The 13,713-nt window shown below is 41.2% G+C and overlaps 1 protein-coding gene across 2 annotated transcripts in view; it reads right to left on the bottom strand.

Annotated features, from left to right (window-relative positions):
* Window positions 1-13,713, bottom strand: part of bmpr2 (bone morphogenetic protein receptor type 2) — a 39,064-nt gene that overhangs the window by 20,550 nt on the left and 4,801 nt on the right. For both annotated transcript variants that reach the window (XM_023965188.1, XM_023965187.1), the window contains exon 2: window positions 360-545. In XM_023965188.1, coding sequence (XP_023820956.1) covers window positions 360-545 — 186 coding nt within the window. The remainder of the gene's footprint in view (window positions 1-359; window positions 546-13,713) is intronic.

Genomic DNA, 13,713 nt, shown 5'->3' with positions numbered 1-13,713 from the left:
AAAAAAGAAAACAGACATTGAGTACCGACAGTCCAGTATGGACACTATATGCTGTAGACGTAAGCTTGAACGCGCTTGATGTGACCGCGGCATACGGCGCAACAAATTATAGGCTACATTAGGCACAACAAAAAATTCATAGACATTTGTAGTATGACTGCAATACCCAAAATGCCTATAGGGGCCAAGTGGCTGGTAGTTACTAAAGGTAGTAGTAGTTTTAGCAGTAGATGACCACATTATGCATACATCTAATACAACTTGTGCCGGTATTCTCAAATGTACATCAAACAACTGAATGTTCTGAACTAAAATGTGTTTTTATCTGAACACAATCCAGACTTTTAGGACTAGAATACCTTGTTTGACCAGCCGCACTTCGCCGGGAGGACTCTTCTCCCACAACCCGAAGCAGTGGCTGCCCTTGGCACATCGGATGGTGGTGTTCTCTGGGGACACCCGGCCTTCGCCTTCGGCCACGCGCTTCACCTCCCCCTGCTGCTGTTGGTCTGTGAAGGCACACTCCCTCTCCTCGCCTTGCGCCGCTGTGAAGACAAGGAGAGTTGAACATTCAATTTTGAGAAATTTGGGTTGGATTTCACCAAAAGTTGGTGGTTAGGCATCGAAAGTAAACACAATTATTAATCATTTTAGAGTCTTATCCCAGCTGTTTTTTTCTAGTAAATCCTTGCAAAAGGCGAATGATCAGATTTCTGGGACTTGACTGTACAAACGAATAACCAGGTGGTGAAAACCAAAAAAAATTGCCAAGGAACATTGTAAGATGTTTTAGTGAGGGACCAAAACAAACAACAAAAAAAACAACTAAACTGGAGGAGAAAACAACTAGAGGTTTTCTTTCCAATGACTTTCAGAGCGGAATTTTAATTGACGTGGTACAGGATGTGTTGCGCAACAGGTTGTTTGCTGCTTCATTTGTCCAATTTCCTGGTACAAAGGGTAGTTTCTCTTAAAAATTCAGTGCAAAATATCAACATTTTACCATATTTAAGGCACTTTCGTTAGAAAAATCTAGATTTTGTTGTCAGCAGTGATGTCAGACTGAGAGGTGGATATGCCGATATGAGGGAAATTGGGTAAAAAAAAAAAAAAAAAAACTGCCGTTACACAAACAAAAAGATGTGTAGATGAAATTGTTATTTTACACCAGTTGGGTTTTTGTCACTTACATGCATTTTGTTTGTATCTGTGAATGCGCTCTGCTGCTAAAAACAGAGCCATTAATAATAAAAAGGCGGATACAAATACACTCATCCGCTGTACTCTGGCACGGCACAGACGCAGTGCCGCTGAGCCAACCCCAGGAAGAATGTGCAGATAAAAAAACAACGGTCCATCTGCAAACGCTGCTGCAGCTCACCAACCACAGGATCAATAGAAAAACCAATTTAGACTGGAGCCTGAAGGACGAAATGCTCGCAGAGAGAACAGAAAGGCTCCATTTCCTTACACATTCAAATGATTGACAACACTGCAAAGCTTTGCGTGATGCTGTCAGTAAAAACTGGAACCAGAGCCCAGAGTTGTTGATCTGATGTGAAGATCCGGGAAACGCAGGGTCGTGCCAGGAAGGAATCTTCTGAATGTCACTGTGTACACAGACGTGGGTCATTTCTGATAAGAGAAACACGATGTGCCACTCTGTTTTCCTGAGGTCTAGCTCCTCCCTTTCCTTCTCTGAGGAGGCGGAGCGCAGCGCTGCTTTTGCAGGGTGGAGGGCGGCCGACGCTTGCCCAAGGTCGAGCTGTGTGGGCCGAGGTGGAGGCGATGGAGTGGTAGCTGCGCCGGGCATGACGCCAGCTTCTCCTCCTCTGTCCTCATCCAGATAAAACTCTCAACCCTGGCCTACTGTGGACCCCAGCTGGACCCCGGGGCCTGCACCCAGGGCTCGCCTACTGTTCTGGGAGCGTGACTCTGCCTGCAGAATGAAGCTGCGCTAATGCAGAATGAAAGCAGTTCAAAGTTAGAGCGGAGTAAAAGCGAGGATTCAGCGCTGATGAGCCAAACGAAATTACAATGAGCTGATGGTTCCGTCGTCTCGCTCCAGGCGGAGGCAGATAATTCTGTGGCTGAGTGCATTAACAAGCCCTAGGTTAAAATGACCACTGAAAGCTTCATGCACTGTTTTAAAGACATCCGTGCCAGTATCTACATGCTAGTTAAACTTTCAAGTTTTTAACCCAACCAAAAGGCAAAATCCTTTTCTATTTTAGCTTTACATAACTTTATTAAATCTTTACAGATGAACGACAGACTTTTGAGGCTGAACTTCAGGATCTTTGTTCATTTTGAAGCTTTTTCTCAAGGAAAAAACTGTTTACATTAAGGAATAACTTTCATTTTAATTCAACAAATTGTCACTGGGGGGCAGTAAACCCGTTAACACTGGCAACACCTTAATAACACAAACTCTACCGCAACTCTTTAACTATGAACGTAATCAACATAAATTAGCCGCTTCTCAAAGCTGCGACAGAATCAGCTGATTTAGGTTGATTTAGTAGATACTTCACTAACGTAAAGTGTTGCCTATCGGCGCAAAGCTGCGTTTCTCTGCTTCTAGTGGAATTTGGTTAATTGCGTAAACAGTTGAAGAATTATGGTAGTCGAAAAAACGTCAACACTGGAGCTAAAGCTCAGATGATAAAGGAGCTTAACAAACAAACAAATAAACCCTAAACACCATCCTGGTATCAGGATATTTCTACCTATTTTGTATTGGCAAATTTGAAAAGCTCAAGAGCCCTAATAAAAAAAATTAAATCAGTCGTTGGAGCGCCCTGCTAGTTTAAAAAAGTACCTACACCTAGTTGTGCACTAGTTTGGCTTTTAAGAATTGGTGGCACCATTTCTGACAGCAACATGAATAGACTTGTTTGCATAAACACCTCTCTAAACTTACGTAATGTAAATGAAAAAAAATGAATAAATAATAAACGGCGCTCTGGCATGTCCTTTGTGACTACTAATCTCTCCACAGCGTGGGCCGACTCCGCCAAGTGTAAGATAAATGTAATGAGACGATTAAAAGGGTTGCAGCCGAATGGTGTTTCGTAGTGAGGATTTGTTTTTTGTTTCTTTGGCCAAAAAGAGAGCAGAAAATGAAATGTGTCCTCTATTGTTCTGTTTACCCAGCCCACATTCATCTTCTTCACAGATGACTGATATTGTAGGGCTGGTGATTGATATTTCTGAACTTTAAGAAACCAACGCCTAGTTATAATGTAAAACAATACATGAATGTATGATGATTTATTGGTCTGTTTTAACTGTGAGATCCCACAATTATTTAGTCATGTCTCCGCATTTATTTTAGCTAGGAGGTAATGAACTGAGCCATGGGGGAGTCAGAGGCCATTTTGAACAATACGGAAATAGGAAAACAATAATTAGGACGGGTACTTCTTGTGGCTTATACGTGATTATAGAAGAGGAAAAGAAATAATGGATTTTTTTTTTTTTTTAAAGTAGACAAGATTCAACGTAATTTATTAACAGTGTTCCCTCGCCATATATTGCAGTTCTTCTTTCTGTTTTTTTTATAATGCATCCTGATTGGATGTTGACCTATTGCAATTTTTTTTTTTTTTAAATAAAAAGGACACGTAACTGTCTGAAGAAATTAGCAGTTCTAATAATTGCAGAACATGAGGTCTGGTCACAACAGGTTAGAAAAAATAACTAGCTAGTTCCGCTAGTAGCCTTTCTTAATATAAAAAATAACAGCTTCACAATTACCCAGCAGACATTTTCAAACTATTTCAGATTTCTTTCTATATTTGAATAGGCTTTTTGAAGAATCTGAAGCTTTGAAATTGAAATGAACCACACTAAGGTTCATCTGCAAGTAAACAGACCCTTGTTCTGTAAAACACAACTTGCAAGCATTAAGGCACAGCAGAAGAACCTACTAGGATGACCAGTTTCAGAATCTGGTACTGCGTTATTTAAAGGTTTGCAATCACCCGAAGTGATGGAGGTGATGTCAATGATTGCGTCTGCGCTAGGACAGCAGCAGTTCTGAGCTGTAGGAAGGGCTGACCAAAGCTCATTTCCCCACGTTAAAGTCATTATATGACAGCAGTCACGAAGTACTGAAGGAACAGGGTAAAACAACACAAAAAAAAAAAGAACTGATCTTATCCATCGTAAAATATGCTGCATTCTCGGTCCTCAAAGCAGGCCCACAGGGAACCAAGTGTTATGACAGGACACGAGTAGTGCAGGAGGAAACAGAGTATGGAGACAAAAAAACAAAGGAACAATGGAAGGAGCACAACAGAAGGAAGTGTAAAGCCAGTGACAACACCCTGACGGTAGAAGGCATGTGGACTATGCAGCACAGATACACTAAATAGTCCTTCATATGGCAGAATTAGTTTAAAACACGACACGGAAATGTACTGTTGGCTATTTAAACGGTACGTAACCACCATCTCCTTACTAAATTCGACTTCAAAACGTGTGAAGTTTTATGTAAGCAACACACTGACGGACGTACAATACATAAGAGTCATTGTGCCGACAAGGCTAACAAGTGTGCTCAAGAAAGTTTGTAATAGAATGCTGATGGCAGCTTCTTAAACCCACAAATCTCCTAAGATATCTGAACAACGGGGCTTTGTCTACTACTAGTCTTTGTTTTAACTAAAAAGCACCTAAAATCGGCAGTAACCGAGCCCCATCTTCAGTTCCTGAATATGAGGTAAACCAGAAAACAAACAAATGCTGCAGTTCCAACAAAAAACACTAACGGCAATCTGCAGAAATTTTCCATTGACTCCGGTATTACAACGTCCCATTTTACAATATAAAAAAATTGTGTGTGTATATATATATATATATATATATATATATATATATATACACATATATATATATATATATATATAAACCCTTTAACACCCAAGCTGTTGCAGACGACAGAAAATACCACACGGTCTCGAACTACCCTGACTCTTCGACCGTTCACACAAATATTGTAATTCCCAAAGATTCTCAAGATGGAACTCTCTGCGGTTGGCTTGTTATAATTGTGTAAAAACTAATGTACTAATGTAAAGTGTTGCATATCGTCACAAAGCTGCTCAACTTTAAGAATCTGTACTTAAATTGTGAAAACGGTCGACGAGTTCTGGTAATTCAAAGAGACACTGGAGCCAAAGCTCTGTTGTTAAAGAATCTTATTTTCTTAAAACTAGCTGTTTAGATTTATTAGGGCTGTAATGTGTGCACTTTTAGGGGCATCTTTTTGATTGGCAGGTTAGTGAATCATACAGAGCTTTTTACTTTGGCCCACTCAGCTGCCATTGAAGTGGGCGGAGCAAACTCCAGGTAATTTTCCCATCCTACTTTAGCCTTCATTTTCCCCTTACAGAATGTTTCTGGTGACAGTAGAGCTTATCCCTCTAGTCAGAGATGTTTATGGTTTAACTATCGGAGCAATTTTTCACCCTGAACCTAAGTAGCAGAGCTACTCCAGCAGATGTTCATACGCCCATATTTGAAAAGTTAAAAACAACTCTAGCTCAAAGGATGTGACGGATGGAAAAAATCCCTTTCTGTAGCTAAACAATTTCATGTTTCAGTTGATTAGTATTAATAATGTAACATTTTGCCCCCATATAGCCTAGCTTAACATTCAAAAAAATAGCAAACATTATGCATCTGCAATGTGACTCAAAAGGTAACTTTTTTTCTAGTTTTCTTTTTCATGTCAGAAAACTTAACTTAAGTTGTGCTTTAGTAGTCCACACATTTGAGTCTTGGTGCACTTTTGATATACATATAGTTTGGATATAAAGTTGATTTCCTTTGTTCTATTTGCATCTATAGCTGAGTCGAAATGACTTGAGTTAGCAAATTTTTTGTACAAACTGACGAAATTGAAAGTATGTTGTGTGGCCTACATCTCAATATCAAGTTCGTGGATTGTGATTCTGTCCCTAAAAGACTGACGTGACCTTTAGTCCAGTAGCTGAACTTAATGAGCAGACTCAGATCCAGATTCCTTGTTTTCAAAATTAAGATTGATTGTCACCCAAGACTGAGATCAATCTCTAAATCTAATCTTCAAAAACACACACAGATGAGGAAGACGGCATTTTACACGGTGGAGCTTTAAGCCGGCAAGCCTGAACTTTGCTTATCTTCCCGCAAGAATCGCGCTAACTACCCTCGTGTCACTTTACATTGGGGTCGCCTCCAGCCGAGTTTTTAGTTGGTTCACTTTGGTTGAGTGTTTTCCGTGTTTTCTTGGTCGGAAGCCAATCTCTGATTGGCCAAGGCAGGCCCCGCTCCAAGAGCTTTCACTGCAGAGCTGCATTGTGGGTCAGAGCCTGCAAGCAAGCCCAGCAAGTCCAGTGGAGCGAGGCAGATGAGCCGCAGAAAGGCTCCGGAGTCTGCTTTGAGCCTCTTTTGCTGGATGATGCGGGCACTGCTGAGTGTTTACCCATGGCCCAGTTATTTGCTAATCTCTCCCTCCTCCCCCAACTGGCCTTCGGTGCACCCTTCCATCCCACCCCCCTCGCAGACAACCCCTTCCACTCAACTTTGCTGCTAAAAAACAACAATCTAATCTGGCTCTCCCTCTCCCTGCTGCCAAGGCCCATGGGAGGAAGACAGGGCAGTCTGAAACTTTGATTTAAAGGCTGCCTGTGAGCAGACGGGTTGGACGAGTCTGACTTTTGGGACCAGCACGAACATTTATGAAAACCCCAACGTGTCTTCTCTCTTGCACGTCGTTTTCATCACACAGTTGCTTTCGGTCTGCTATCAGTAGAACCCTCCGCATGGTTTCCCTCTGAAGCTGCAGCTTCTTGCTGAGCCACAAAGAAAAAAAAACAGAAATATTTGCTGACTCCTCCAGTTTTTCTAAAGTCCTCAGGTTGAGTTTAAAGACGTGGTGGTGCGTTGGTGGGGGTTGCCTTTAATCTGCCCCATCTGCTGCCCTGTGACTGCCCACTCCCCCCCTCGAAAAGGACCAGGACTCAGTCCGTGTCTGTCTGGGTCTGGTACAGTTATGCTAATCCTGGAGTTTAAACCATACCACACCACCCCCTACAACCACCACCACCACCACCTCCCCCTTTTGTCAAATACTCCCTCCTCTCTTTCTGTTTACTCCAACTTTCCCAAATATGTCATGAAAATGCAGATGACAAGAGGAGTTTGCTGTCGCTCCATAGGGGGGATAATCTCAGATTACATGAGTAAAACAAAGTGTGGTTTGCGTCTGAATTGACGTGTGTGACATCATCGTTTCCTCGTTGTTGTGAATGAACCACAAGCACCTCTAAGGGCCCGTCTGACAGCAACAGACCTGTGCCGAAGGTTCTGAAACACCAGAACCACTTGAGATTAATTTATAACCACTATTGCTTGTTGTGGTTATAAATATGTAACTCAATATTCCAGTTTTCAAATAAAGCAAAAAATTACTAAAAACAATCGCAAAAAATAATTGTAGGACCATTCAGAAGTTACTGAATATTATTGTTATTAAATTACCTGTAGTAAAATGTGACCTAATCAATGATTGGAGCATTTTTTCCCAAAAACATTTATTTTTTAATTAATTATAGAAATTTACTTGTATTTAGTGCAATTTTGGATCAAACCTTCAAGAAGAAGACAATCGTTTAAATACCGTATTTATTAGAGTATAGGTTTTTTGCATAGTTTGGCCAATGGTGCGACTAAAGCTACGTCCACACCCCCTTAGCAATGTGCGTTCAAGCGACGACTTTTAACTAAAAGTCTATGTAACACATGTAAACCCGCATTTCGGATTTATAGATTTAAACTTGGTTCACCTTTGACCAATTCAGGACTCAAATCTGGTAGTAAAATATAAAAATATAGGTACCATCCTTTTTATTTCACGGAAGTACCAACCGTTTTGATCATGGAGGAGAACTTAAGGGTGTATTCAGACTGGAAAAATCTTTTGTTCCGGATCGAATCAGCTTCATTTGTTCCTGATCGAGTCCCAAACCTTGCATTTAGTCTGTATTCAGAATGGCATCAAGTGACCCATTCTGTTTTTGACCAAAGCTTGTAAACAAAATCACATGTGTAAACATCTCTTCAGCCATTGGCCAGGAACTACAGGGGCGGGTCAAAACAACAAGAGTAAGACGGACATGCTGCGCTTTATATTCCTTATAGGGACTTTTTATGTCAATTGCCAGTTTGGAACGTCGGGAACAACACTTTTTATTTGTTACTTTGTTACGGCGGAAGCGTGCTATAAGGCGGTTACCGGCAAGGAGACTGACTATGTGCTTTTACTAAGAGGATGCTAGCAACTGCGGTGCTGACGTTGGGCATGAAGGTACGCTGATGAGTGTTTATGGCATATAGATTGTCATGAAAACTGTGAGAAACAATATGTGTCACGTTAATAGTTGTTTTAATGAACCTCCATTCATCCAATCACATTTCAATGAGTTGCTGTGTCTCATTGTTGTGGTGTTATGGCATTGTTTTTATCTTTGTGCTAAAGTTTAACGTTGGAAGTGGGATCATCTCGACCCCACTAGACAGTGGGCTGAACCTTTTTTTTTCAACAATTTATGATCTTCACTGCTGTCCATGGATTATGAAATTCTCTTCACCTTTATCCGCTTTTGTCATGGTAGGGATAACACATCAATTTAAGGGTGGGGTCATTTTGACCCCACAGGATAGCACAAGGTTTAAGAGAATTACGTTAAGGAAACTACTAGGTAGCTTTTCGGATGACATCACAGCAGTGCCGGGTGCGTGCCGTGTAACGAGACACAGAAAAGCATGTAAGGCGTTTTCGGCAAGTTAAAGTAAACATTCTAACAAATAAACAGTTGGACTCTTTTTTTCTTTTCCTGTTTGATAACAAGACAATCGTTGCTTTAGTTGTCCGCAGCTCATCCATTGCTTCGTTCTAACTCTGTTTACATGGGTTACAGTGGTCGTTTTGGTTCAGCTGCTCTTCTCCGAGGACGGATTCTATTCAGGCTGAGAAATCTCAGACCAAACCGTACGATTGAAAACGAACCGAACCACCTCCAACGATGGGTCTGAGAGCGGTTCCTGGTCCCAGACCAGGGTTCGCTTTAATGTATTCAGGCTGAAAATTTGTTCCAGATTATCAGGGGAAACGAACTCCGGTTCATTTAAAGCGACCAAGTGTGTTCCGTCTAAATACACCCTAATAATTGCAGTTTGTCTCCGGCTGAATATATACGACACCAAGTCTTTTATATCTCAGAGTAGAGCAGTGAAAGAAAAAAAACCTGGAGCAAGATTTGCACCACTTTGACATTCAACTTTACTCTTTGCGCTTTTAGCACATTCTAGATTCCTCCTATGGTTCATGAAGCAAAATAAGGTTAGTGAAGCATGCAGTCTATAATCATTATCTATGCTTTTATTATGATTAATCTTTCAAGATGAAATATCAGTTCTTGTTACTGTATTTCATTGTCTCCCAAAGTACGACTTATACTCCAGTGCGATTATATATGATTCTTTTCTTCTTTAATATGCATTTTTCACCATCTGCGACATGTATTCAAGAGCGACTTAGCGAGTTATAGTCCGAAAAATCCTGAAGGTCGTATTTTGTTATTACAGAGAAAAATAAAATCTCTATGAATTAAAATTTGAATCACTTGCTTTTAAAAACAAATTTTTGGTTAATAAGGATTTTCTTTGGATTTATTTAAATAAATCTTTCAACCTCTGCTCAAAACCTTTCATTTGCGAACAATTTGGTTGCTTAAGAAATTGTCCGACACATAAATCACATATTAAGTTAAATTAACATCTCAGATTTTTATTCTAGAAAGTTTGAAGGCACATTCATTACCTTAAATCATTTCCCCCTTTTTCTTTTTTAAAGTTCATGCTTTTTATTCAGAATTTTCCTTCTCTTTTTTTTTTTTTGCAATCTACACTTATTGTTCCTTCTGGTCAAGGAGAGTGCTTCATGTTAATCAGAAGCTGTCACTCTCAGTTACCATCTCAAGGCTGCGCCTTTTGTTTTCTAAAATATCCGCTAATTTCTCCTTTCAGCCGAGCTAGAGGCCTGGCTGAACACTGCTCCATTGTGTCAAACTGCTCCTTTGCTTCGACTCGGAGCTCAGTCTGGGTTATCGATATTCAGTCACTTCGCGGTTTCAACGCCAGATCTGGAGCTGACCCAGCCCCCCCAAGCCGCGTTCAACTCCAGTCATGTCTGTTTTAAGATGACGCAAAACATCAGCGTGGCCTCTGTGCCTTCACATCATGTAGCCTCAGCAGCTTGGGTTATGCTATCTCCTTCATTTATCCAAACACAATTAGCAAACTGGAGAATATTTCCTGTTTCTGTTGACATTTCTTGTTTACCTCAGTATAGATGATGCAACAATATTTTATTCTTTTGAATGTATTGGTCCTTAAAGAATCACTCGTAGTTTTCTGATGGAGGTAAGAAATGAAGCTCAAAATTGCATTTCTGAGGGTTTTGTTTTGCAAATCGTTGTGAATCAGGAACAGAAGAAAATATGCAGCTCTGCTCCATTCTGATGCACCCATGTGTAGACGACTAGATCCATGTACGTCTTTGTTTTCTTTGTCCGAGCTGGCATCTGACTCAGACCTGTACATCTGGATAGCTCCAATATTGGTTGCCATTTTGTTGCATCGCTTAATGCTAGGTTGGAGGTGCTGAAAGCTAGCGGGAGAGCTTGTAAATAGATGGATGATGGAAAGTGGGGGCGGGCTTCCTCTGCACAGACAATCCTGCCCACAACTCAGAGTCTTTGTTCTGTAAGCTGGCGGAAGCATGCAAACAGAGAGCTCTCACATATGGGTGACGGGGTTGCTAAACACTAGCGGTTCCGCCCACAACTAAGGCGAATTTCTAATAAACTGCTGCTCCTCTGTCCCAGAAAGCGACAAGATTTTTAATTTTGAATCCAAACGGCATAATCATACATAAAAGACTTCTGGGAATGCTTTCAATATACCTCAAAAGATGACTGGAGTGGGTCTTTAACAAAATTTTTAGGCTTGCAAATTTTGTAATAATTGAAAATTGATCCACAGCTGCTGATTAAAACAGTAAGTTGGACAAGAACTGCTGTTTGTTGTTTTAATGAAAACGTTTTTCACCGTTTCTCCAGTAAGGTGTTATTTCTTTGCTTCAATACAGTTGATGAACTGAAAAAAGGTGTCCAGAGGGGCTGCTAGTGGGCAACAATCGTGGAAAACGTCCATGTTGAAGCGGGTGAAATGAGTGAAAATCCAGGGGAGCTGCCCTTGAGAAAAAGTATTAAGAAAACTGTTTTTACTCAATGATTTGACAAAAATTGATTGTTGGAATTTTCCCCCCCTGTAACCTTCGATAAAACACAACAAACAGGGATTCTTGGGTTGCAAAAGGTCCTCAGTGAACTTTTCTGAGGACAAATTCTTTCCCACTTGTTAACGCTTTTGAGTAACTTTTTCTTTTCCGTCCTATCAAACATGGATAAAAAGTGCAGAACTGATGCCAGTAATTGCTATCTAAAGCATCGTGACTTAAGAATGCGCGTCCCTCAACTCTGTGCCTTTATTCACAATTGAAAGCAATTTACTTTGGTCCAAAGCGCTTATTGTGCAGCAAAGAACTGAGTGCCATGAAAAACAAAAAGGGTCTTTTTAATCATCAGGATTTAGAGGACATTTGACTGAAAAGCAATCCTACCACGCTGATTTTTTTCCCCACAATCTTACAGGACTGGAGCCAGAAAATATATCAGAAAAGTTTTTTTGTTTTTGTTTGCATTTATAGAAACCAATGAAACACTTTAGAATAACTGGATGAAACCAACAAAGAGGATGTTGGATATGGTTGTAAAATCAAAGGAGGCAAAGGAATAGTCCAGTTTTTTATTCCTTATGCCTTAGTCAAAATTGCCCTTACGGGTTGACACACGCTGTGGTGGACAAAACAATGTGTGTGGGGCACACAATTATCAAGGTCGTAGACCACTCTGTGAGCCCTAGAGCGAAAACGTCCGTGCACTATTATTTCTACGTGGATTATTTGAGTTACAGGTTGCAGTAAACACTTACATACAACACGCAAGGGTGAAGTGGGTGAGATGCAGTTGTGTCATTTGGATTATTTTTTCAATGCCCCCGAAACCCTGTGCATGTGGTCCATGAACAGAACTTGGGATCACAGGACCGAGCACTTGCACCTTACGAACGACTAGCGTCCAGAGTAAGGGCACCGTACGACATCATCGTACGTCGTTAAAATATGCAACTTACATTAGCCTTAGCGTGATACGCAACATACGTATGCTACATTTTCATGATGCTCCTCAAGGTGGCTGTAAGAGCTTCAACGGAACTGCAAGACACACCTGCGTTCCCCTTAAGGCCCGTACACACCGGGACGAATATTCGCCAGGCGTTATTCACCAGCGTTTTTCGCCACGTTTTTTGTGTTCACACCCAGGCGATTTTCGGTGACGATGAGCCGAGCGAACATGCAATTTCATTCCCTGACATTAGATGGCGCTTAATGTAAAACCGAAATACTCCTGTACAGAAGGTGGCGCTGCGCAACTTTACGCTTCTTACAGTCGCTTTTCACTCAGAAGAAGAGAGCAAGTATTTAAGCGCTTGTCAGAATCATACAAAGAAAACATGAATATTTCAAGCACCAGTTGCTCCAACTGGTGCTTGGTTCGGGGATATTTGAGAATGTCCGTCATTATTTCTTCGCGGCAGTGTAGACGCTACTTGGCATCCATCTTCTTCGCTGGTATATGTGCTCAGAAAGGCAATTTTGTGTTTGAGCGCCCCCAAGTTGTGTTTTATTGTAACTTCAGAAGCTCCAGACACGTGTGCAAAAGCACCGTTCTCATTGGTCGTATAGTTTTCGACGCGGCGCGTCAAACCAAAAAAATGAACCCGAGGCGGTTTTTAAAAAGTGACGCTTTGACGCGTGGCGTTTTTTCGCGTCGGTGTGCACACTCACATTGGCGCCCTTTGTTTAGTCACGAGGTGTTAAACGTCGGCGAATATCGCAGGCGAAATTTGTCCCGGTGTGTACGGGCCTTTACAATGTGACCGCTCCTGTCTACGACCCTCCACGGGGCCGGACAACCCAAAAACCTGCAGCACCTGTGCGGGTCAATCCACCATAGTACCCCCATGCTAATTATGAATCATGGAAACGAATCTGGAGAATATGAGCGTTGAAATGAAACGCTGTAAATACTAGGCAGGTTTTTAGATACAGATTTAGAGGAGCGATCCCCAATCCCACTATAATATAGCAGCCATCTACGTTTCCAAAACCATGCGATCTGTTTTCATAAAGCTCTGGCTAATCCCAATACAAATTCAATAGTTTTTTTGTCACCAAACGTGAAAGAACAGTTCTCGATCAGGTGGCTTGTTTTCTTATATTTCTGTACTTCTTGTTATTAATTAGCCACACGTCCTTTAAGGTGTCTCCATTTCCCCTCAGAGTCTTTGGAACCACTTGGTCTGTGTCTTAATTAATCTTCTTTGGATTCTCGAACCCCCCACCCCCCCACATACACACCCAGCTTGTTTTGGGAAACAACAATGCCTTCACTGAGATCAAATCGCAAATCCGAAAAACATATATTCTTGATAGGGGTTTGAGATCTAAAATGTTGAGGGGCTGTTCCTACTCCAGAT

This window comes from Oryzias latipes, chromosome 2, assembly GCF_002234675.1.
Source record: "Oryzias latipes chromosome 2, ASM223467v1".
NCBI classification, from domain to species: domain Eukaryota; kingdom Metazoa; phylum Chordata; class Actinopteri; order Beloniformes; family Adrianichthyidae; genus Oryzias; species Oryzias latipes.
This window is presented reverse-complemented; position numbering and strand designations above follow the sequence as displayed.